The 24,088-nt window shown below is 49.1% G+C and overlaps 1 protein-coding gene across 1 annotated transcript; it reads left to right on the top strand.

Annotated features, from left to right (window-relative positions):
- The first annotated feature begins 9,902 nt into the window (after positions 1-9,902).
- Positions 9,903-17,863, top strand: LOC132591494 (small ribosomal subunit protein eS4). The gene is made up of 7 exons (XM_060270214.2): positions 9,903-10,106; positions 10,726-10,803; positions 12,779-12,959; positions 13,074-13,171; positions 14,809-14,980; positions 16,827-16,984; positions 17,697-17,863. Exons 1-7 carry the CDS (start codon positions 9,918-9,920, stop codon positions 17,796-17,798), a joined length of 978 nt encoding a protein of 325 aa, XP_060126197.2. The 5' UTR covers positions 9,903-9,917; the 3' UTR covers positions 17,799-17,863.
- Positions 17,864-24,088: the final 6,225 nt, after the last annotated feature.

The following is a 24,088-nucleotide window of genomic DNA, read 5'->3' as shown; positions in this document are numbered from 1 at the left end:
GTTATAAAGTCAATAGGTGCAGGATCTTTGAACTTGAATTTCAAAGTGAACAATGAGTCTTTTGATACTACAGTGAGTAATGTTAAGTATGCACCAAAGCTGAACTGTAATCTAATAAGTGTGTCTAGCTTGGACAAGAAAGGTTTTGAAATTATATTTAAAAATGGACAATGCAATGTGATAAAAGATGGTGAAGTGTTTATTCAAGCCAAACTAATCAATGATGTGTATGAGATTGATATTTCAGAGAATGAGTCTGCAAGGGTTGCACAACCCAGCAGAAAGGATCAACCAGATCTGGAACTCTGGCACAAAAGGCTTGGACACAGGGATACCAACCTTATCCTGAAAATGCAGAAGGAAAATCTGGTAAAAGGTCTACAGGTAAAGAATTGCAGTACACCAATGCCAAACTGTACAACTTGCATAACTGAAAAGGCAGTCAAGCCTTCCTTCCCACGTTGTACAGAGAAGAGAAGCACAAAAGTCATGGACACTGTTCATACTGACCTATGTGGTCCGCTGAATGTACCTTCCCTAGGAAACAATAAGTACATTCTGATATTTATAGATGACTTCTCAAGATATTGTGTTGGATATTTTCTAGAAGAAAAGAGTCAGACACCGGAATTGTTCAAACTGTACTTAAACATGGTGAAGAACAAATTCCAGAGAGCTCCTTCCACCTTAATTTCGGATAATGGTGGAGAGTTTTGCTCATGGCAGATGAAGGCCATCATGGCACAAGAAGGCATAGCACATGTAACTACAGTTGCTTACACGCCTCAACAGAACTCCATTGCTGAGAGAAAGTTTAGGTCTATTATGGAGATGACAAGGTGCATGTTAAAAGAGGCCAACTTGTCACAGAAGCTATGGGCTGAAGCGGCGAATACGGCGATTTATTTGCAAAACAGATTGCCTACAAAGGGTGCAGAACGCACACCATTTGAACTTTGGCACGGGAGAGTCCCAAGTCTGCAGCACATACGTGTGTTCGGAAGTGTCTGTTATTACCACGTGCCCAAAGAGCGCAGACACAAGCTTGACTCCAGAGCAAAAGCAGGTATCCTGGTTGGATATGCTCCTGGAGGTAAGGGATATAGAGTTTTAGATCCAAAGAGTGGCAGAGTAGACCCATACCATGTGGTTCATTTTGATGAACTAGGAAAGTTTGATACAAAGAACACTGTTATTGACTGTTCTAGAGAGTCACCAGATGAAGAGTTTATAAGTTTTCCTTTAGCACAAGGAACTAATATACCTTCTAGTGTCACAACACCCCCTACAGGCGACACCCCAGAAGACGCAGAGGTCCAGACCCCTGGCGGCACCAGAGACGAAGAGGAGGAGCTGTACGTGGACATGCCAGCGTTGGAGGAGGATGAGGATGCTGATGCGGTTGCACAACCAGAGGTCAGATGCTCATCCAGAACCAACAAGGGCGTTCCGCCACTATGACTGTCCTACTTTGCAGGGTCGGCGTCTCCACCAGAACCTTCCACTTGGGAAGAGGTAGAGCAGATGCCAGCCACCGAAGCCAGTCTCTGGAGGAAAGCCGCGCAGGAGGAGATTGACGCACTGCACAAGAACAAGACCTGGACACTCACAGAATTACCTGCTGGTAAGAAAGCAATTGGGAGCAAATGGGTGTTCAAGGTTAAAAGGGGTTCAGAAGGGGAGGTGCAACGTTACAAAGCAAGACTAGTGGCACAAGGTTTTTCACAGCAATATGGCCACGACTATGACCAAGTCTTTGCACCGACAGTGAGATACAGTAGCGTAAGATTACTTTTAAGCATCGCAGCATCTAAAGGGATGGAGGTGAAACACATCGATATAGCTACTGCGTTTTTGCATGGGGAAATTTCTGAAGAAATTTACATGAAGCAGCCTAAAGGTTTTATAAAGCCAAATGAGGCACATTTGGTTTGCAAGCTTCAAAAGGGACTGTATGGTTTAAAACAAGCAGCCAGAGCCTGGAACTTGAAATTGCATGGAATGCTGGTGAAACTTGGGTACAAGCAAGGTGAAGCTGACAAGTGTTTGTACACTAAGCAGAGTAATGGACAATTTTCTTATATTCTTGCCTTCGTTGACGACCTTTTAATCGCAACGTCAAATGACAGGGATTATAAAAATGTAGTCCAGCACCTCAACAAGGAAGTGCAAGTGAAGGAATTAGGACCAGTTGAGTATTACCTTGGGATTCAAGTGGAAAGAGAACAGGATGGTTCATTTCTACTTAATCAGAAGCAAAAGATAATTGAACTGTTGGAGAGTATGCAATTGCAGGATGCAAAACCCGTCGACACCCTGATGGCTACAGACTTCTTAAAGAACCAAGAGGATTCGAAGCTGCTGCCAAACAACACAGAGTATCGTTCAGCGATTGGTAAACTTTTGTATTTAGTTACCACGTGCAGACCTGATTTAGCCAATGCAGTAGGGATTCTCAGCAGGAAAGTGAGTAGTCCCACTGAGCATGATTGGGTTGGTGTGAAGAGGGTGGTTCGATATCTTAAGGGTACAATGGATTGTAAATTAAAGTTACCAGCTGTCAGTGACCTTAAGCTCATTGGGTACACTGATGCTGACTGGGCGGGTGATAATTCTGATTATAAATCCACAAGCGGGCATGTCTTTATGTATGGGGGCGGAGCTATCACATGGGGCAGTTATAAACAGAAATGTATAGCTTTATCGTCTACAGAATCGGAATATGTTGCGGCTACAGAAGCGTGCAGAGAGATTTCCTGGCTGAACCAACTCCTAACAGACTTTGGCGTGGAGAGAAAGGAACCTATAAGCCTGCTGGAGGACAACCAAAGCTGTCTAAAGCTGGCGCAGAATGAGAAGTTCCTAGCACGCTCAAAACACATTGGGGTCAGGTACCACTACGTTCGCCAGATGATACAAGATGGACTTGTCGAACTGTCGTACTGCTGCACATCGGAGATGACAGCAGACATTCTAACAAAACCCCTGCCAAGACAGAGTTTCCAGAACCTGCGAGTCAAGCTGGGACTCTTGGGTGGTTGAATAAAGTTGCTTATGTTTTGTTTTGTATGTAATGAATGTTGTGAATTGCCTGAGAAGGGGTTTGTGGGATGGAACACTGGGGCAGACAAGTCACAACAGTTCCTAGAGTGTCCACTAACAGGAACTCACCTGGAGGGACACCTGACTACAGGTCAGTTCCTGTTCCCTCAGACATGCAAATGAGTTGGATTAGACAAAAGCCCTAGCCTGCAATCACTCTCTCTCTTAGCTACTTCCTCCCTCGATGAGGACACATCTCCAGAGAATCTCTAGTTAGCATGGTTCTCACTCTAGGCCTGCAGCCAAGAGTGAGACCAAATGGAGTCTTACTTTACTAAGTAGTCTCTAGATGTATATATACTTGTAACTTTTCTAAGCAAGCCTGCCTTTCTGAGATTATGCTGTAACTCAGGATGAAACTGTAAGTAAACTCTATCTTATTTTATAAACACTGTGTTGTGTATTTCTTTTAAGAGGGACAAAGGGGACCTTTGCCAGGAAGTGTAATGTTGAACTATAAAGTGTAATATTGTTATAGAGATTCTAGCGAATCTAACGCACATGCTTTGCTGCGCACAAAAGGGGAATGTCACTCTGCTGATATTGGAAGCTTGCTAACACAAGCTTGGATAGGATCTATCTAATAATATATCCTAATCCACATCCCTAACATTCCCATAAACTCAGTGGTTTTCAACCAGTGTGCCGTGGCCCCCTGGGGTGCCTTGAAGGATGGTCAGGGGTGCCATGGGCAACACTGGTCTCTGTCCCTCTTTCCATCCCTCCCTCCTCTGATGCCCTCTCACATCTCTGCTTCCCAAAGGCTTGCACAGCTGTTCGTTGCAGCAGCCCTGGCTACAAGCTCTGCAGGTGAATGGTGCCTCTGAGGCTGGCCAGGGGGTGTTGGTTGCGAGGAGCTGAGGTGGCCTTGGAGTAAGCAAGCAAGCAAGCGGGCGAGGGAGCCCAGCCAGCCAGTCCATCAACGCTTGCTGTTGAGAATGGACAGACAAGTCCCAGAGCTCTGTGAGGCGGCTGTTTGAGGAGGCACCTCTCTTTGGGGCAGGGGGGCAGCTCAGAGACCGGGGTGGCAGCAGCGGCTGCCCAGAGGACTCCCAAGGAGAGGGGAGAGGAGAGGAGGCTGAAGGAACACTCCCCAAGGGAGGGTGTTTGATAAAGGGTGAGAGGCTGGCAGGTCTTCAGGTAATAGGTGACATAACGGGGCTCCTGAGCCCCACAGGGGTGCTGGATAAATAATGTAGTTGGTCAAGGGAACTGTGAACTCAAGAAGGTAGAAAACCTCTGGTGTAACTGTATACAGTAGTTGTGCTGTCCTCACTACCGTGCCTGGTGACCTAGGTAGTTCGAAATACAGCTAAACCTTCTTGTCTTCGACGGGGGGGGGGGGGGGAATACTGTTTTTTTCCTCTTTTAATCCTATACTTTATTAACAGTCAAGAACGAGGTAAAACAAATCGAAAAAGACAAATAATAAGTGTGAAGACAAGTATTAAATGGTAAAACAACGATACAATCTTGCAGGTGGAGAACATGTAACAGCACTCCCTCTGGTACCCTCACACCCACTGAACTCCTCCTCTCTAACCTCAGCCACCAACTGTCCCAACTGTCAGCAACTGTCTGCCTTGGCTAATTGGTTACATGCCTTGGCTACTTGCCTTGCCTCTGTCGCTACTTTCCTACTCGCCTTGGCGACTTGCCTTGCCTATTTCCCTGTTCGCATTGGCCACTTGCCTACTTGCCTTGGCAAATTACCTAGCCGCTTTGGCTACTTGTCTACTTGCCTTGCCTACTTGCCTTGTGGACTTGGGTCATTGCCTACTTGTTTGGCTACTTGACTTGCCACTTTGCCATCTTGCCTACTTGCCTTGGCTACTTGCCTTGTCTCCTTCTCTACTTGCTTACTTTCCTTGCCTACTTGCCAACTTGCCGCCTTGGCTACGTGCCTAGTTGCCTTGGCTACTTGCATTTCTGCTTTACCTACTTGCATACTAGCCTTGGCTACTTCCCTTCCCGCCTTGGCTTTTTGCCTGTTGGCATTGGCCATGTGCCTACTTGCCTTACCAGGCCACTTTGGCTACTTGTCTACTTGCCTTGCCTACTTGCCTTCTGTTGGCCAAGGCAAGTAGGCAAGCAGCCAAGGCCGCAAGGCAATTAGTCCAGGCAAATAGGAAAGACCCAAGGCAAGTAGCCAAGGCAAGTAGCCAAGAAGCCAAGGCGGCAAAACAAGTAGCCAAGGCAAGTAGGCAAGTAGCCAAGGCGGGAAGGGGAGTAGCCAAGGCAAGTATGCAAGTAGGCAAAGCAGAAAGGCAAGTAGCCAAGGCAAGTTGGCAAGTAGGCAAGGAAAGTAAGCAAGTAGAGAAGGAGACATGGCAAATAGCCAAGGCAAGTAGGTAAGTAACCAAGGCAACTCGGCAAGTAGCTATGGCGGCAAGGCAAGTAGCCAAGGGAAGTAGGCAAGCCAAGTAGCCAAGGCGGTAAAGCAAATAGCCAAGCAAGTAAGTAAGTAACCATGGCAAGTAGGCAAGTAGCAAACACAGCAAGGCAAGTAGGCAAGACAAGTAGGAAAGTAGCCAAGGCAGGAAGGGGAGTGGCCAAGGCAAGCAGGCAAAGCGGAAAGGCAAGTAGGCAAGGCAAGTAGACACGTAGCCAAGGCGGCAAGGCAACTAGCCAAGGCAAGTAGGAAAGTAGCCAAGGCGCCAAGGCAAGTTGGCAAGTGGCAAAGGCAGAAAGACAAGTAGCCAAGGCAAGTAGGAAAGCAGCCAAGGCAAGAAGCCAAGGCGGCAAGTAGCCGAGGCGGCTACTTGCCTACTTACCTTGTCTACTTGCCTTGCCACCTTGGCTACTTGGCTACTTGCCTTGGCTACTTACCTTGCCGCCTTGGCTACGTGCCTACTTGCCTTGGCTACATGCCTTTCTGCTTTGCCTACTTGCATACTTGCCTTGGCTACTCCCCTTCCCGCCTTGGCTACTTGTTTTGCCGCCTTGACTTCTTGGCTACTTGCCTTGGCTACTTGCCTTGGGTCTTTCCTGTTTGCCTGGACTAATTGCCTTGCGCCCTTGGCTGCTTGCCTACTTGCCTTGGCCACTTGCCTTTCCGACTTTGCTACTTGGCTATTTGCCTTGCCGCCTTGGCTACTTTCCTACTTGCCTTGGCTATTTGCCTAGCTGCGTTCGCTACTTGCCTACTTGCCATGGTTACTTACCTACTTGCTTGGCTATTTGCTTTACCGCCTTTGCTACTTGCCTACTTCCCTTGGCTACTTGCCCCGCGGCCATGGCTACTTGCTGACTTGCCTTGGTTACTTATCTACTTGCCGTGGCTACTTGCCTATTTGCCTTGGCTACTTGTTTTGGCTACTTGCCTATTTGCCTTGGCTACTTTCCTACCTGCCATGGCTACTTGCCTTGCCTGCTTGCCTACTTGTCTTCGCTATTTTCCTTGCCGCCTTGACTACTTGCCTACTTCCATTGGCTACTTGGCTACTTGGTTTGGCTACTTGCCTTGCTACCTTGCCGCCTTCTCTTCTTGCCTTGGGTACTTGCATTGTCGCCTTGACTACTTGCCTTGGCTACTTGTTTTGGCTACTTGCCTATTTGCCTTGGCTACTTTCCTACCTGCCATGGCTACTTGCCTTGCCTGCTTGCCTACTTGTCTTCGCTATTTTCCTTGCCGCCTTGACTACTTGCCTACTTCCATTGGCTACTTGGCTACTTGGTTTGGCTACTTGCCTTGCTACCTTGCCGCCTTCTCTTCTTGCCTTGGGTACTTGCATTGTCGCCTTGGCTAATTGCCTGCTTGCCTTGGCTACTTGCCTTGCCACTTTGGCTACTTGCCTACTTGCCTTGGCTACTTGCCTTGCCGCCTTGGCTACTTTTCTACTTGCCTTGGCTACGTACCTTACTGCCTTAGCCCCTTCCTATTTGCCTTAGCTACTTTTTTTTGGCTACTTGCAAAAACCCAATTTTCCCGGAAAGCCATGCGGCAGCAGAAGCAGCCGTCGCCTTTGAGGGTCTCGTGGACAGAGGGTATAAATAAAAAAATATTGTTATTATTATTATTATTATTATTATTATTATTATTATTATTATTGACAGCGGTGGAGAGTTCCAGCTAAGCCATCTCAGAAAGTTTGGCGCCTTTGAGACTGCCTGCCACTGGAGTTGCTATGATAACTAAACTTCCTTCTATTATTCCTATTAAACTCCTTTAAACGTGATGGCATTTGTCCACCTTTGGGACTGCCCTATAAAGATGTGGGGCATTCTGGTTCAAAAAAGAGAATCCCTTTGGGACTCCCCGCCACTTGGGGTTTGTGAGGCGTTTAGCAGGTGGCGGGTTCGAATTCCTTCCTGGCAGGAGGAGCTGCTGCTTTGATCCCATGTCGTCTCACATGCGGTGCTGGAAGTGGGCACTGGCGATTGGTCTGGCATGGGCGCCATTGCGGTGGGTGACATAGCATATGCGGCCGGAGGCGGGTGTGAGGAGCGGTGGGGAAAGGAAGGGGAGGGCCAAGGCTTTGGGGATCCAGGGTTCGAGAGAAGGAAGTGCTGGCCGTCGGAGGCGCCCCAGTTTGAGGGCTTCAACAATCTTGCCTTTCAAGACATGAGTCACTCGCGCCCCGGACCCCCCAACCCACCTCCAGCTCAGCCCCGTCCCCCTTCCTCCCGGATCTGTGCCCTCCCTGGGATCAGAGGTGGAGCCTCCAGAGCCAAAGGCAGCCTACCTGCATTTGTGAATTCCATGCCTGGCCGTGAATGACCCGTTTTGCATTCGCAGGACCAGGTCTGGATCACGGAACTGTCCGTCGGCGCACCAACAGACTAGCCCAGGCCCTCCCGATGTTTTGGACTACAATTCCTATCACCCCTGACCACTGGTCCTGTTAGCTAGGGATCATGGGAGTTGTAGGCCAAAACATCGGGAGGGCCACAGTTTGCGGATGCCTGGACTAGCCGCTTTCTCTCCAGAAGGCCAGGGGCCAGATGCCTGCCTTGCTGGCTGGTTGGACTGGATGACCCTCGGGTCCCCGTCTGTCTGGACGCGATTTCCAAAGGCCTGGAAACGATGCCTTATGAGGAACGGCTTAGGGAGCTGGGTATGTTTAGCCTGGAGAAGAGAAGGTTAAGGGGTGATATGATAGCCATGTTCAAGTATATTAAAAGATGCCGTATAGAGGAGGGAGAAAGGTTGTTTTCTGCTGCTCCAGAGAAGGGGACACAGAGCAATGGATTCAAACTACAAGAAAGAAGATTCCACCTCAACATTAGGAAGAACTTCCTGACAGTAAGAGCTGTTCGGCAGTGGAATTTGCTACCAAGGAGTGTGGTGGAGTCTCCTTCTTTGGAGGTCTTGAAGCAGAGGCTTGACAGCCATGGGCGTACCCAGGATCAAAACTAGGGGGGGGCAAGGGGAGGGGCCAAGGCACGGAAGGGGAGGGGCCACAAAGTGGGCGGGAACAGCGAACTCACACTCCGCCGGGCTGTGCCCCTCCCTAGAAGCAGGGCTGGTGGGCGGAGGCGGAGCCCAGCCCAGCGGAGCGCGAGTTCAGCGTTCCCGCCCGCCGCGCCGCGCTCTCTGGTTCCCCGCCGCGCTTGGCCTTGCCAGAGGGCGCGACGGGGAGCTGGAGGGAGGGCGCAGCGCAGCGGGCGGGAACGGCGAACTCGCGCTCCGCCGGGCTGTGCCCCTCCCTAGCAGCAGGGCTGGTGGGCGGAGGCGGAGCCCAGCCCAGCGGAGCGCGAGTTCGGCGTTCCCGCCCACCGCGCCGCGCTCCCTGGTTCCCCGCCGCGCTTGGCCTTGCCTGAGGGCGCGCCGGGGAGCTGGAGGGAGGGTGCGGCGCGGTGCGGCGGGAATGGCGAACTCGCGCTCCGCCGGGCTGTGCTCCGCCTCTGCCCACCAGCCCTGCTTCTAGAGTAGGGCAGCTGCCCTAACTTGCCGCATGGTGGGTACGCCCTTGTTGACAGCCATATGTCAAGAATGCTTTGATCTATGATTCTATGATTCTATGATTTAAGGTGCTGCTGGAAGGAATTTTTTATTTTATAAAATAACTTGAAAGCATAATGAATCATAGAATCCTAGAGTTGGAAGAGACCACAAGGGCCATCCAGTCCAACCGCCTGCCAAGCAGGAAACACCATCAAAGCATTCTTGACATATGCCTGTCATAGAATCATAGAATCGTAGAGTTGGAAGAGATCACAAGGGCCATCCAGTCCAACCCCCCTGCCAAGCAGGAAACACCATCAAAGCATTCTTGACATATGCCTGTCAAGCCTCTGCTTAAAGACCTCCAAAGAAGGAGACTCCACCACACTTCTTGGCAGCAAATTCCACTGTTGAACAGCTCTTACTGTCAGGAAGTTCTTCCTAATGTTGAGGTGGAATCTTCTTTCTTGTAGTTTGAATCCATTGCTCCGTGTCCGCTTCTCTGAAGCAGCAGAAAACAACCTTTCTCCCTCCTCTATATGACATCCTTTTATATATTGGAACATGGCTATCATATCACCCCTTCACCTTCTCTTCTCCAGGCTAAACATACCCAGCTCCCTAAGCCGTTCCACATTCCTTGGCAGCAAATTCCACTGTCGAACAGCTCTTACTGTCAGGAAGTTCTTCCTAATGTTTAGGAATGAAAAAAAAGAAGTTTAATACATACATATATATACATACACACACACATATACATATATATACATACATACACACATATACATACATACATACATACATATATATATATATATATATATAAACAACCAAACTTAACAAAAAAGCCTGAAACCTAAATAACCAAAAGAAAAAAGAACCAAAAGAAAAATAGAAAAATTAAACTAAAAATAGAATTAGAATTAAAATGAAAACACTCCCCATTTCCCCATTTCATTGGCTGCGAAACCTCCGCGCGACGCGGCGACGCTTCCATCCACCAGGTGTCGCTGCGGGGCAGCGCGACGTCTCGTCGCTCCGCCCTGCCCGACCCGGATATATAACCCCCTCGGCCGGCGGAAGTGCTCTCCTTTTGCGTCGAGAGCTCGCAGCCATGGTGGGTGCTTGGGCTTCGGCCGGCGGAGCCATCCGTCGCCATCCGAGGCGGCGGCTCCACCGAGCGCGGCGCTTTCGGGGCCGGGGACACCGGGAGACGCCGCTCTTCCTTGGGGCTGGGAAATGGCGCCGCGAAGGGACGAGCTAGGGCTGGGGGGCGGGGAGCATGCGCAGTTCAGGCCGCCGGCCAGACATGCCCTAAAGCCTAAAGCGATCGCTTGGGAAGCGGGGCTTGGCGGGGCCCGGGGAACTGCCTGCCACTGGACTGGGGTGCAGGAGCGGGGCCGGATCCTGATCATCCTGCTTGGGAGGGGGGGTTGCCCGAAGGGAGAAGGGAGCCCAAGGATGCTCGACTAGAAACTAAATTGGAATCAAGTTAAATGGGAATCCGTTTAAATGGGAATCAATTAAAATGGAAATCAGTTTAAATGGAAATCAGTTTAAATGGAAATCAGTTTAAATGGGAGTGGCTGAAGAGCTGGGTGCGGGTTCATAGAACAGGGATGGCTCGAAGGGTCCCGAGGGTCATCTAGTGGAGCCCGCTGCCTTGCGAGAATAATCCGCTTCAACGTCCGGGACAGATTCGAATCCACACTCTCTGCCTGCTTTCCCCACCTCAGGCTCGAGGACCCAAGAAGCACCTGAAACGGGTGGCAGCCCCGAAACACTGGATGCTGGACAAACTGACAGGAGTCTTTGCAAGTATCTCTCTTCCAACTGTGTATAAAAGGAGATGGTGTAAAAAGCCTCTTTCTGTTTCCTTTGACGAGCCTTTTTAAAAAGGGAGCCTTGCACTTCAGGCATTTGAATAGAATCATAAGAGTTAGAAGAGACCACAAGGGCCATCCAGTCCAACCCCCTGCCGAGCAGGAAACACCATCAAAGCATTCTTGACATGTGCCTGTCAAGCCTCTGCTTAAAGACCTCCAAAGAAGGAGACTCCACCACACTTCTTGGCAGCAAGTTCCACTGTCGAACAGCTCTTACTGTTACTGTGCATTAGTTTGCACCTGGGCTTCTTGGTTTTCCCTTCTTTATGAAACGCCTTACCTTTAGTTTGGATTCCTTATTTGCGTATTCAATTTCTTGTGGTGGTTTCTTGAATTTCTAATCAATGAATTACTTGTGGTTTCTGATTAAATTCCGCCGTTCATCCTGGGAGAGTTTATAGCAGAAAAATGCAAAATTGGAACACAATGCAAATTGGAACTAACTGATGACCAGTTATAGACACATAGCATAGTTCAGCACGTGGTGCCGGGAAAAGAGCTTTTTTGCATTGAATGCAGGCATGGAAATGTTGGGCTTGAAAACCTCAACATTAGGAAGAACTTCCTGACAGTAAGAGCTGTTCGACAGTGGAATTTGCTGCCAAGGAGTGGTGGAGTCTCCTCCTTTGGAGGTCTTTAAGCAGAGGCTTGACAGGCATATGTCAAGAATGCTTTGATGGTGTTTCCTGCTTGGCAGGGGGTTGGACTGGATGGCCCTTGTGGTCTCTTCCAACTCTAGGATTCTATAGAGAAACGTAACACAACATTATACAGTGGAACCTCGGTTTATGAACACCTCGGTTTATGAATTTTCGGTTTATGAACACCGCAGACCCATCCGGAACGGATTAATTCACTTTCCATTACTTTTAATGGGAAAGTTCACTTCAGTTTATGAACGCTTCAGTTTATGAACAGACTTCCGGAACCAATTACACCCATGTTTCAGTTTATGAATGCTTCAGTTTAAGTACTCCGCGGACCCGTCTGGAACGGATTAATCCACTTTCCATTACTTTCAATGGGAAAGTTCGCTTCAGTTTATGAACGGTTACTCTGCGGACCGTCTGGAACAGATTAATCCACTTTCCATTACTTTCAGTGGGAAAGTTCGCTTCAGTTTATGAACGCTTCAGTTTATGAACAGACTTCCGGAACCAATTGTGTTCATAAACCGAGGTACCACTGTAGATCAAAAGAACAATATGTAGAAAAATAAAAGGATCTTGGGGAAGGAGAAGTTGGGGAGTCGGTCAAACGTTGTGACAAAACAATGAGGGGATGTAAAATATCACCTGTGGAAAAAACCTGCATGATATAAATATAAATACCGCCTGCATGAATAAAACACAAAATAAATAAATGCATAGATTATTGAGCTTCCATGCCCACTGGAAGTCTGTCTAAATTATTTAAATTGAATTAAAAAGTACATATGAAAAAGCTTCCCTGGAGAGGAACACCTGCCTTCAGGTGTTTTCTCAAGGTTGCATCATCATCATCAAACTACAAGAAAGAAGATTCCACCTCAACATTAGGAAGAACTTCCTGACAGTAAGAGCTGTTCGACAGTGGAATTTGCTGCCAAGAAGTGTGGTGGAGTCTCCTTTGGAGGTCTTTAAGCAGAGGCTTGGCAGGGGGTTGGACTGGATGGCCCTTGTGGTCTCTTCCAACTCTAGGATTCTATGACAGGCACATGTCAAGAATGCTTTGATGGTGTTTCCTGCTTGGCAGGGGGTTGGACTGGATGGCCCTTGTGGTCTCTTCCAACTCTAGGATTCTATGATCATCATAATAGCAACAATCTATTTATGTCCAGGGCCAGCCGGATTCTGGGAGTTTCAGTTTCAGGCGCTCTAGATTTGCTGCCCTCTAACCTTCCCTTTCCCTTTTGGGGTTCTAGGCGCCGCGCCCGTCGACGGGACCCCACAAGCTGCGTGAGTGCCTCCCGCTTGTGATTTTCCTCCGCAACCGGCTCAAGTACGCCCTGACGGGCGATGAGGTCAAGAAGATCTGCATGCAGCGCTTTGTCAGGATCGACGGCAAAGTTCGCACTGACGTCACCTACCCGGCAGGCTTCATGGGTGAGGCCCAATCTCCAGCAGTGGGGCATCCTGCAGGGAGGGGGAAATGGGTTTACGCGGTGTTTGCGCCACGCCAGCATCCCGTCGCAACGCCTTCCCTCTTTCTCCCCACAGACGTCATCAGCATTGAGAAGACAGGGGAGCACTTCCGCCTGGTTTACGACACCAAGGGGCGCTTTGCCGTGCACCGGATCAGCCCCGAGGAGGCCAAGGTGAGAATTGGGGGGGCTCTATTCGTATCCTTTTCTTGCCAAAAGACTCAGCCTTTTGCTGGCATCTTAAGACGGACGGCCAGAGGAATGAATGTTCAATGCTTGGAGTGGTTTTGCTATTTAAATCCCTCATAAATTAGACCAGATTCAAATCCCTTTTTTTTAACAGAAAGATCACTAAAACTCAGCATGGGTTTCTGAAAAAATAAGTTATGTCAGGCTAATCTGATCTCATTTTTTGACAGAATTACAAGCCTGGTAGATGAAGGGAACGCTGTGGATATAGCCTATCTTGATTTCAGCAAGGCCTTTGACAAGGTGCCCCATGATATTCTTGTAAAGAAGCTGGTAAAATGCGGGCTAGACAATGCTACCATTCAGTGGATTTGTAACTGGCTGACTGACCGAACCCAAAGGGTTCATCCTGGAGAGTAGTGACTAGTGGGGTGCCACAGGGTTCTGTCTTGGGCCCAGTCTTATTCAACATCTTCATCAGTGACTTGGATGATGGGCTTGAGGGCATCCTGAGCAAGTTTGCAGATGACACCAAATTGGGAGGGGTGGCTAATACCCCAGAGGGCAGGATCACACTTCAGAATGACCTTAACAGATTAGACAACAGGGCCAAAGCAAACAAGATGAATTTTAACAGGGAGAAATGTAAAGTACTACACTTGGGCAAAAAAGAAAGAAAGAAAGGCACAGATACAGGATGGGAGACACCTGGCTTGAGAGCAGTACATGTGGAAAGGATCTAGGAGTCTTGGTAGATCACAAACTTGACATGAGTCAACAGTGTGATGCAGCAGCTGAAAAAGCCAATGCAATTCTGGGCTGCATCAATAGGAGTATAGCGTCTAGATCAAGGGAAGTAATAGTACCACTGTATTCTGCTCTGGTCAGACCTCACCTGGAATATTGTGTCCAGTTCTGGGCACCACAGTTCAAGAAGGATACTGACAAGCTGGAACGTGTCCAGAAGAGGGCAACCAAAATGGTCAAAGGCCTTGAAATGATGCCTTATGAGGAACGGCTTAGGGAACTGGGTATGTTTAGCCTGGAGAAGAGAAGGTTAAGGGGTGATAGCCATGTTCAAATATATCAAAGGATGTCATATAGAGGAGGGTGAAAGGTTGTTTTCTGCTGCTCCAGAGAAGCGGACACGGAGCAATGGATTCAAACTACAAGAAAGAAGCTTCCACCTCCACATTAGGAAGAACTTCCTAACAGTAAGAGCTGTTCGGCAGTTGGATTTGCTGCCAAGGAGTGGGGTGGAGTCTTCTTTGGAGGTCTTTAAGCAGAGGCTTGGCAGGGGTTTGGACTGGATGGCCCTTGTGGTCTCTTCCAACTCTAGGATTCTATGACAGGCATATGTCAAGAATGCTTTGATGGTGTTTCCTGCTCGGCAGGGGGTTGGTTTGGATGGCCCTTGTGGTCTCTTCCAACTCTACGATTCTATGACTCTCCTTGCCTCTTAAACCGGCTTCCTCAATCTTGGCACTCCAGATATTTTTGCCCAGCAACTCCCATGATCCCTAGCTAGCAGGACCAGTGGTTGTCTGGAGGGCCAAAGGTGAGGAAGCCTGCTCTTAATATTGACAAAAAGGACTGATTTCTTCTTCCATTCCTCCGGGCAGTACAAGCTGTGCAAGGTGCGTCGTATCCTGGTGGGCACCAAGGGCACGCCCCGTCTGGTGACGCACGACGCCCGCACCATCCGCTACCCGGACCCCCTGGTCAAGGTCAATGACACCGTCCAGGTCGACCTGCAGACGGGCAAGATCACCGACTTCATCAAGTTTGACACAGGTGGCGGTTCCTCTGAGCGCGTCAAGAGTGCCGGAATCCTTTCCCAATTTTTTTGATTTCAAAAAAATAAATAAAGATGAGTTTTTTTATTATGTAAAATAAGGTTGTATATGTTTAATTTTGGGGGTAAATAAATTCCATTAATCCAGGCACCCCCAAACTGCGGCCCTCCCAATGTTTTGGCCCACAACTCCCATGATCTCTAGCTAACAGGACCAGTGGTCAGGGAAGATGGGAATTGTAGTCCAAAGCATCTGGAGGGCCGAAGTTTGGTGATGCCTGCATTAATCCATTCACAATGTCATGCTCTTTTTGTAAGATTATTGGGCAGTTTCTCTGCCTACAAGATATTATCACAGACGCTTGGTTTACTTTTGCAGTTCTCAAAACTGAATTTGACTCAACAGAGGTCACATGCCTCTTCTTCACAGCAAAAATGTTATGACATAAACAGAGTTGAGAAAAAGACCTTAATCCTATTGTTCTACAAACCTATGAATACCGAATCAGCCCCTTCAGTGCTAAGTTTCAAGAAGTTCAGTGAATAGAATAGAAACAATATTTTTCTGATTGTTTGGAGTGGACAGTATTTTAAGTTTTTCAAGTGTAGGCTGGGCTAAGTCTAAGTTTCTTAAAATATATATATATATTGTTTTTGTTTAGCCAAATTAGTTAACAAACATGGGTGTTTGTTTAAGCAAATAACATATGCTGTAATTCTAGTTACAGGTAGGTAGCCGTGTTGGTCTGAGTCGAAACAAAATAAAATTCCTTCAGTAGCACCTTAAAGTTATGGATTGAGTAGCTAAACACTATTCTAATTTTCTGAGATTGTGAATTTGGGGTTTTCTTCAGCTGTACGCCATAATCATCACAATTACAACAAATAAAGGCTTGACATATCTTGCTTTGCATGTCATGAGTCTATACAGGTTTCACCTTTTAAGGTACATTACTGAAATAAATGAACTTTTCAATGATATTCTAATTTTTCAATTAAAAGGATATTCTAATTCTTCTGTTTCAAGTGTATCTGAAGAAGTGTGCATGCATGCACACAAAAGCTCATACCAAAATAAAAACTTAGTTGGTCTTTGAGGTGCTACTGAAGGGATTTTTTAATATGCTGTAATGTTATTGTTTCAGTTGAATAAATCTATTTAGATGGTTATTATTAAGGTAGCGATTATTTTTCTCCTTCCCAAGTACAACAGAAAAGTTGTCCAAATATGAATGATTAACCTATTAAACTGGGGATAAGAAAAAACTAATATGAAAAGTTGTTGTTCTAAAAATCTTCATCGACTTGCATATTAAAGTTATGCCAGCAAGAATTAGTCTTTATGTAGAAAACGATGATTTAAATCAAGCCATACTGACTAGTGATTTAAATCGTGATTTAAATCAGTTTGATTTAAATCAGATCCACCCTGCCGTTTTTTGAAGCCATTTTATATTGTTGCAGTGGTGCCTCGCTTAACGAATGCCCCGCTTAACGAAATTTCCGCTTGATGAAAGGTTCTTTTTCCTAGCGGAGGTTGCCTCACTAGACGAATTCGTTTTATGGAAAATTCGCCGAGCGAATCGCGGTTTCCCATAGGGATGCGTTGAAATTCAATTAATGTGTTCCTATGGGCCCCCAAAAAATTCAATGCGTTCCTATGGGATTCGCTAGACGAATTTTTCATGATAAGGAAAGACCCGCGGAACGAATTAAATTCGTCGAGCGAGGCACCACTGTCTTTCCATATATTGTCCCCCTTGCCCAGTCCCCAGTTCCGCCTCGCAGGGCCGTTGTTGCCCAGGCCCCTCCTGACCCTTTCCCCCTCCCTCTTCTCCCCGACAGGCAACCTCTGCATGGTGACTGGGGGCGCCAACTTGGGGCGCATTGGCGTGATAACCAACCGCGAGAGGCACCCCGGCTCCTTTGACGTGGTCCACGTCAAGGACACCAACGGCAACAGCTTTGCCACGAGGCTCTCCAACATCTTCGTCATCGGCAAGGTGGGCGCTGGCCAGAATGGGATTTTTAACAATTGTTTTATTATTTGCATTATTGAAATTATTTTCTTTTATTATCTCCTTTTCGTTTGCATTTTTTTTTTAAAAAAATATCATTTGCATTTTTAAAAAAATTCTTGCTTTTATTATTGCCGGGACCCAGGGGGCGCTGTGGGTTAAACCACAGAGCCTAGGGCTTGCTGATCAGAATCATAGAGTTGGAAGAGACCACAAGGGCCAACCAAAATGGTCAAAGGCCTGGAAACGATGCCTTATGAGGAACGGCTTAGGGAGCTGGGTATGTTTAGCCTGGAGAAGAGAAGGCTAAGGGGTGATATGATAGCCATGTTCCAATATATGAAAGGATGTCATATAGAGGAGGGAGAAATATTGTTTCCTGCTGCTCCAGAGAAGCGGACACGGAGCAATGGATTCAAAATACAAGAAAGAAGATCCCACCTAAACATTAGGAAGAACTTCCTGACAGTAAGAGCTGTTCGGCAGTGGAATTTGCTACCAAGGAGTGTGGTGGAGTCTCCTTCTTTGGAGGTCTTTAAGCAGAGACTTGACAGGCATATGTCAAGAATGCTTTGATGGTGTTTCCTGCTTGGCAGGGGTTTGGACTGGATGGCCCTTTTGGTCTCTTCCAACTCTTATGATTCTATGACTAATCAATCAATTAATAATGATTATTGTCTCTTGGCGCTCCTTCCAGGGCAACAAACCTTGGATCTCGCTGCCTCGCGGGAAGGGCATCCGCCTCACCATCGCCGAGGAGCGAGACAAGCGGCTGGCGGCGAAGCAGAGCAGCGGGTGAAGATGTATGTGGAGGAATGAAGAAAGCAGAATTATTTTTCGCCAATAAAACCGTCTTGCAATGTGGCTCTGGGCCTCTTCGTCCTTTGAGTGGCTTTCTTCTTATTTCCGCTTTGAAACGTTTTGGGCCGGCTCCTACTTGGCCCTTGGAATAAGAATTTCAGTCTTATTCAACATCTTCATATGGTGTCGGGGCAGCCTGTTCCCTGGAGGTGGTGTGATCCCTGAGGGGGGGGATCTCTGGGGTAGGTACCTCCTTGGCAGGAGGGGGTCCTTTTTAAAAAAATAATAATCAATTTTTATTGAATTTTTCACTTAGAAACCAATCCTGACAGTAAGAGCTGTTCGGCAGTGGAATTTGCTGCCAAGGAGTGTGGTGGAGTCTCCTTCTTTGGGGTCTTTAAGCAGAGGCTTGACAGCCATATGTCAAGAATGCTTTGATGGTGTTTCCTGCTTGGCAGGGGGTTGGACTGGATGGTCCTTGTGGTCTCTTCCAACTCTACGATTCTATGATTTCATACCAATTATTCCAAATTATATAAATGCATATCCATTAATCCCAATATGCCAAATTATAAAATGTATTGACTTCCCGTGCTTCAAATTCTGAGGATTCTAAACATCGATAATTGCTGCCTTTCTAATCAAAGTTCCAAAATCATTGTAGTCCAACATAATCCAGATCTTTTCCAACCGTTCTATCATTATTATCCTTCAATCTTCTCACGGCCTCTGAGATGTTTCCAAGCCAGATTTAACAAAGAGCATCTGTTTCTGTGTGAATTTGATGTTCAGCCTCACCATAAATCCTTGCAGTCTCTCTTTCCCCACTGGAATTTTTACCGAGTCCAACCAACTGTTTTCTCACGAGCTGTCACCATTTTAAAGATCCCATAAATCACGTACCTATCTTGATTTCAGCAAGGCCTTTGACAAGGTGCCCCATGATATTCTTGTAAAGAAGCTGGTAAAATGTGGGCCACACAATGCTACCATTCAGTGGATTTGTAACTGGCTGACTGACCGAACCCAAAGGGTGTTGCTCATCAATGGCTCCTCTTCATCCTGGAGAGAAGTGACTAGTGGGGTGCCACAGGGTTCTGTCTTGGACCCAGTCTTATGCAACATCTTTATCAATGACTTAGATGATGGGCTTGAGGGCATCCTGAGCAAGTTTGCAGACGACACCAAATTGGGAGGGGTGGCTAATACCCCAGAGGACAAGATCACACTGGCAGAGGTGATTTCAGAACCACTGGCAATAATCTTTGAAAATTCCTGGAGAACAGGCAAAGTCCCAGCAGACTGGAGGAGGGCAAATGTCCCTATTTTCAAAAAGGGGAAAAGAGAGGACCCAAACAATTACCGCCCAGTCAGCCTGACATCAATACCAGGAAAGATTCTAGAGCAGATCATTAAGCAAACAGCCTGTGAGCACCTAGAAAGAAACTCTGTGATCACTAAAAGTCAGCATGGGTTTCTGAAAAATAAGTCATGTCAGAATAAGCTGATCTCATTTTTTGACAGAATTATAAGCCTGGTAGATGAGGGGAACGCTGTGGATGTAGCCTATCTTGATTTGAGCAAGGCCTTTGACAAGGTGCCCCATGATATTCTTGTAAAGAAGCTGGTCAAATGCGGGCCAGACAATGCTACCTGTGAGGGACAGGGGATACCGGGAAGTCCCTCCCCTCTTAAGTTCCAGCCCATCCCCAAGCGCTGGGGAGAGCAGGGAGAGCTCTGCCTCCAGCGGAAAATCAGGAAGTGGTGCCCGAGGCTCAGGCAAGGTTGCGGAGCCACTGACCCAGGTGGGACAGGAAAGGGGGAGCCCGGGGGGAAGGCCAATTCCCCCGACGCCGGAATTGCGCAGAAAACGTAGGGGGAAGAGGATGGGTCTCCCAAAGCTTCGCCAATCTCCATTCGGAGGTTCTGACACCTGACCGAAAGCATGTATATAGATAGCTCTGAGCACTGTAAATAATCAGCACTTAATAAAAGTCTAAAATGACTATGCTGTGAGGAGTCGTTACTCTAGAGTAGCCGCATCAGCGCCTCTGACAGCAACCTCCGAATCTTTCTGGCTACTTTGGAGTTGCCGCAATGAGCGCGCAAGAGGCTGAGCATTGGAGGCTGGAGGCCGAAGCAGCGAAACAGGAGTTACGGAACCTGACAGCGCAGGCCCAGCAGCAATTGCATGCCGCTCAGGAGGAAGCGCGCGGAACGCGGGAGGAGCTGAACAAGCTGGTGGAGCAGGTGAGGACAAAAGATGAGACTGAGAAGCAGCTAAGGGTGATGGTGTTGGAGCTACAGAAAAAGCTGGATGAGGAAAGAGCCGCAAAAGGTGGGGGGGCGCCCCAACAACAGCTAGTCCAAGTGAGAAGGGGACAGACCCTAGTCACCAAGTTTAGCGGCGACCCTAGAGAGTACCTGGGATTTGAGACGGAGATAAACTATGCACTGGAGTTTCATGAGGCGGAATTCCCAGATGACGCGCACAGAGTCTCCTTTATTATAGAGCATTTGACTGGGGCCGCCCGCGAATGGGTCAGACCGCTAATTGCGCAAAAAAATGAGTGCATGAAGAATGTAAAATTATTTCTAGAAGCTTTAAAAATAATGTACGCTAGTGACAGTGAAATGGAAGCCACAAAAGAGGAACTTCATAACTTGACACAAGGGAAATTGACAGTCAGAGAATATTGAGCAAGATTCACCATGCTGGTGCACAAACTGGGGTGGGACCTGCACAGTGATCCAGTGAAATCAGCTTTCTATCTGGGCTTGCACCCAGACGTTAAGGATGAGCTTGCGAGAGGTCCGAAACCGCGGACTATGGATGAGTTGAGTAAAGCAGCGCTAGCGGTGGGGGTGAGACAGGAATCCAGATGGAACGACAAACAAACGACGCGCGCCGTAAAACCTTGGTTCCCACGCTCCCAGGACAGACCTCATCACCAAACCCCACCCCAGGGCCCGCCCCAAGCCCCGCCCAGACCAAGCCCAGAGCCGGAACCGATGGAGATTGGAGGAGCGCGCGTGTGCGGGCTTTTCAAACCCCAGCGCCACAGAAACGCAAGGAGGGGAGGGGAGGAAACTGCTTTTTGTGCCACTCCCCCAGCCACCTCATCAAGCAGTGTCCGCATCGCAGGGAATGGCAGGGAAGGGCGGGAACTGTTATGCTCGCCCCCACAGACTCAACGCAACAGCAGGGAAACGAGACAGCCTGGCTGCAGGAGACAAGGGGCAGCAGCCAGGCGCAATCGACGGAAACCAGCCCCCTCCCACCCTCCCTTCCACAGAGGGGCAGCGCCAGCCCACACCCCCCAGAGCAGGGGTGGTTCTAGAAGTGACGCTGACACTCCCTAATGGGTATCCCCTGACGGTTTTAGCGCTAATCGACTCGGGGGCGTCGGCCAACTTCTTCTCGAGAAACTTTGCAGAAGAGCACCAGATCCAACTTCTGCAGCTGGACTTTCCCCTGCACGTCTCCACCATTGACGGCAGGGAGTTGCTGGGAGGGGCTATCACCCACCAGACCCCCCCCATGAGAATGACAGTGGGACGGCACTCAGAGACACTGGCATTCAACGTCACCACCATCTCAGACCCCCCCATCGTGCTGGGAATGAGCTGGCTAGCACGTCATGACCCGTCCATAAGTTGGCACCAGAGATGCATTACGTTTGGGTCTGACTTTTGTCTGGAACATTGCATGCAGCACCAACCAGGGGAGGGGCCACCGATAGCCACGGTGGCCACCATGCACGTTAAGGGGGGAGAGGCGATTCCCAAACAGTATTGGGACCTACAGGAGGTCTTCAGCGAAGCAGAGTCCAACCACCTGCCCCCACACAGGTCCTTTGATTGTCAGATCAACCTGGTACCAGGGGCAACGCTACCCCCAGCCAAGCTGTACTCCATGTCAGATCAGGAACTGGAGGATCTGAGGGCTTTCATCGACAAGAACCTCAAGCGGGGGTTCATCAGAGAAAGCAAGGCAGCAGGGGGCAGCCCGGTCTTCTGGGTGGACAAGAAGGACACGCAACAGCGCCGTCTGGTGGTGGATTTTAGGCGCCTGAACAGCATGACGGAGCCAGTGGCGTTTCCAATGCCCAGAGTGGACGATCTGCTGACAGCAGCGCGCAGGGGCAAGATCTTCACCAAGCTCGATCTACGGGGAGCGTACAACTTAATCAGGATCAGGGAAGGCAATGAGTGGAAGACCACGATGTTCACACCCCTGGACTCTTTTGAATACCTGGTGATGCCCTTTGGTTTGCAAGGGGGCTCAGCATGCTTCCAGGCCTTCATGCACCACGTCCTAGGCTCACTCCTCTTCAAAAACTGCTTGGTCTTCCTAGATGACATCCTTATTTACTCCAATGACCCAGTGCAGCATGTGAAGGATGTCAGGGAAGTGTTGCAGCGCCTGAAGCAGCACCACCTGTATGTGAAGCTGGAGAAGTGCAAGTTTCACACCAAGGAGGTGGACTTCCTGGGCTACAAGCTGTCAGACAAGGGGCTAGCGATGGACAAGGTGCAGGCCATCCTGGACTGGCACAGCCCCAGGACGCGCAAAGATGCCCAACGCCTACTAGGCTTCGCCAACTTCTACAGGAAGTTCATCAAGAACTTCTCTCGCGTTACGGCCCCCATCACTGACTGCCTGAGAGGCAAGCAGAAGTTCAGGTGGACACCGGAGGCGCAAGCAGCGTTCGAAGGTCTCAAGAGGGTGTTCGCCTCAGACCAGAACCTGTTCCACGTGGTACAGCACGCGCCCCTACGCGTCGAGACTGATGCTTCAGACCGAGCGGTGGGCGCCATTTTACTGCAACTGGATGCCAACAGAGAGTGGAGACCCTGTGCCTTTTTGTCCAGAAAGCTAACTCAGCCAGAGTGCAACTACACGGTGTTTGATAAAGAGCTTTTGGCGATCCATTCTGCGTTTAAACACTGGAGACACTTCCTGGTAGGCGCCAAACACCCCATTCAGGTGTGCACGGACCACAAGAACCTGGAGTTCTGGAGAACAGCCAGGGTGCTCAACCAGCGGCAGATACGGTGGGCAGAGTTCTTCTCGCACTTCAACTTCTCCATCCACTACATACCGGGGGAGCAGAATGTCAGGGCGGATGCCCTCTCCCGCAAACCAGAGTACATGGAGGAGGAGTTGCCACCAGCAACCCGACACGTGTTTCCCCCATCGGCATGGTCCTGCGGAGCAGCAGTGGTGAGCGAGGCAGAACTCACAGCACTGACGGCAGCAGATGAGTTCGCCACCCGCATCTTCAGAGATCTGCGAGGGGGGAGGGAGCATGCTAAAGACTTTGAGGAAAGGAGGGGGTTGCTTTTTTACAGGGGAGCCCTGTACCTGCCCACCGCCCAGCTCAGAGGTAAGGTCCTCAAGCAGATGCACGACAACCCAATGGCGGGTCATTTTGGAAGGGACAAAACCACTCACTTAGTCATGAGACACTTCTGGTGGCCAGGGGTGCGGGAGGATGTTTGGGACTATGTAAGGGGCTGTGACACCTGCCAGCGAGCAAAGGTTGTCAGAGCAGCACCAGCAGGATTGCTGGAGCCATTAGCCACACCACACAGGCCGTGGGAAGTAGTGTCCATGGACTTCATCACAGACCTGCCCTCTTCTAGGGGCAAGACCACAGTGTTGGTGGTGGTGGACCTCATGTCCAAAATGTGCCACTTTATACCGTGTGCCAGGGCGGTCTCTGCGGAAGAGACGGCCAAACTGTTCGTTGACCACGTATTCAGACTGCATGGGTTACCCTTAAGGGTTATTTCGGACCGCGGCCGACAATTTGTTTCCAGGTTCTGGCGGCGGCTCATGAACCTCCTGCAGGTGGAGGTCAGCTTGTCGACGGCTCGGCACCCGCAGACCAATGGACAGGCGGAGAGGGTCAATGCCATTCTGCAGCAGTACCTGAGATGCTACGTCAGCCAGAGGCAAACGGACTGGGTGGATCGCCTGCCGCTGGCAGAATTTGCCTACAACAATGCAGTGCACGTCTCCACAGGGGTGTCGCCCTTTAAGGCCAACTACGGGCGCGACCTCAGATCTTTCCCAGAGAGGGAGGGGGAGGAGGAAGGCCCACAGGCAGAGGATTGGGCGGAGGAACTGGAGACGGTGCACCAGCAGCTCAGGGAGCACTTGGAGAGGGCCAAGGCAGCATACAAGAAGGGGGCAGATCGCCACAGACGACCTGGGGAGGTCATCAGGGTGGGGGACAAGGTTTGGTTGTCCTCGGAGGGCCTTCCCACTAGAGGGAGGTG

This window comes from Zootoca vivipara, chromosome Z2, assembly GCF_965207765.1.
Source record: "Zootoca vivipara chromosome Z2, rZooViv2.hap1.1, whole genome shotgun sequence".
NCBI lineage: Eukaryota > Metazoa > Chordata > Lepidosauria > Squamata > Lacertidae > Zootoca > Zootoca vivipara.
This window is presented reverse-complemented; position numbering and strand designations above follow the sequence as displayed.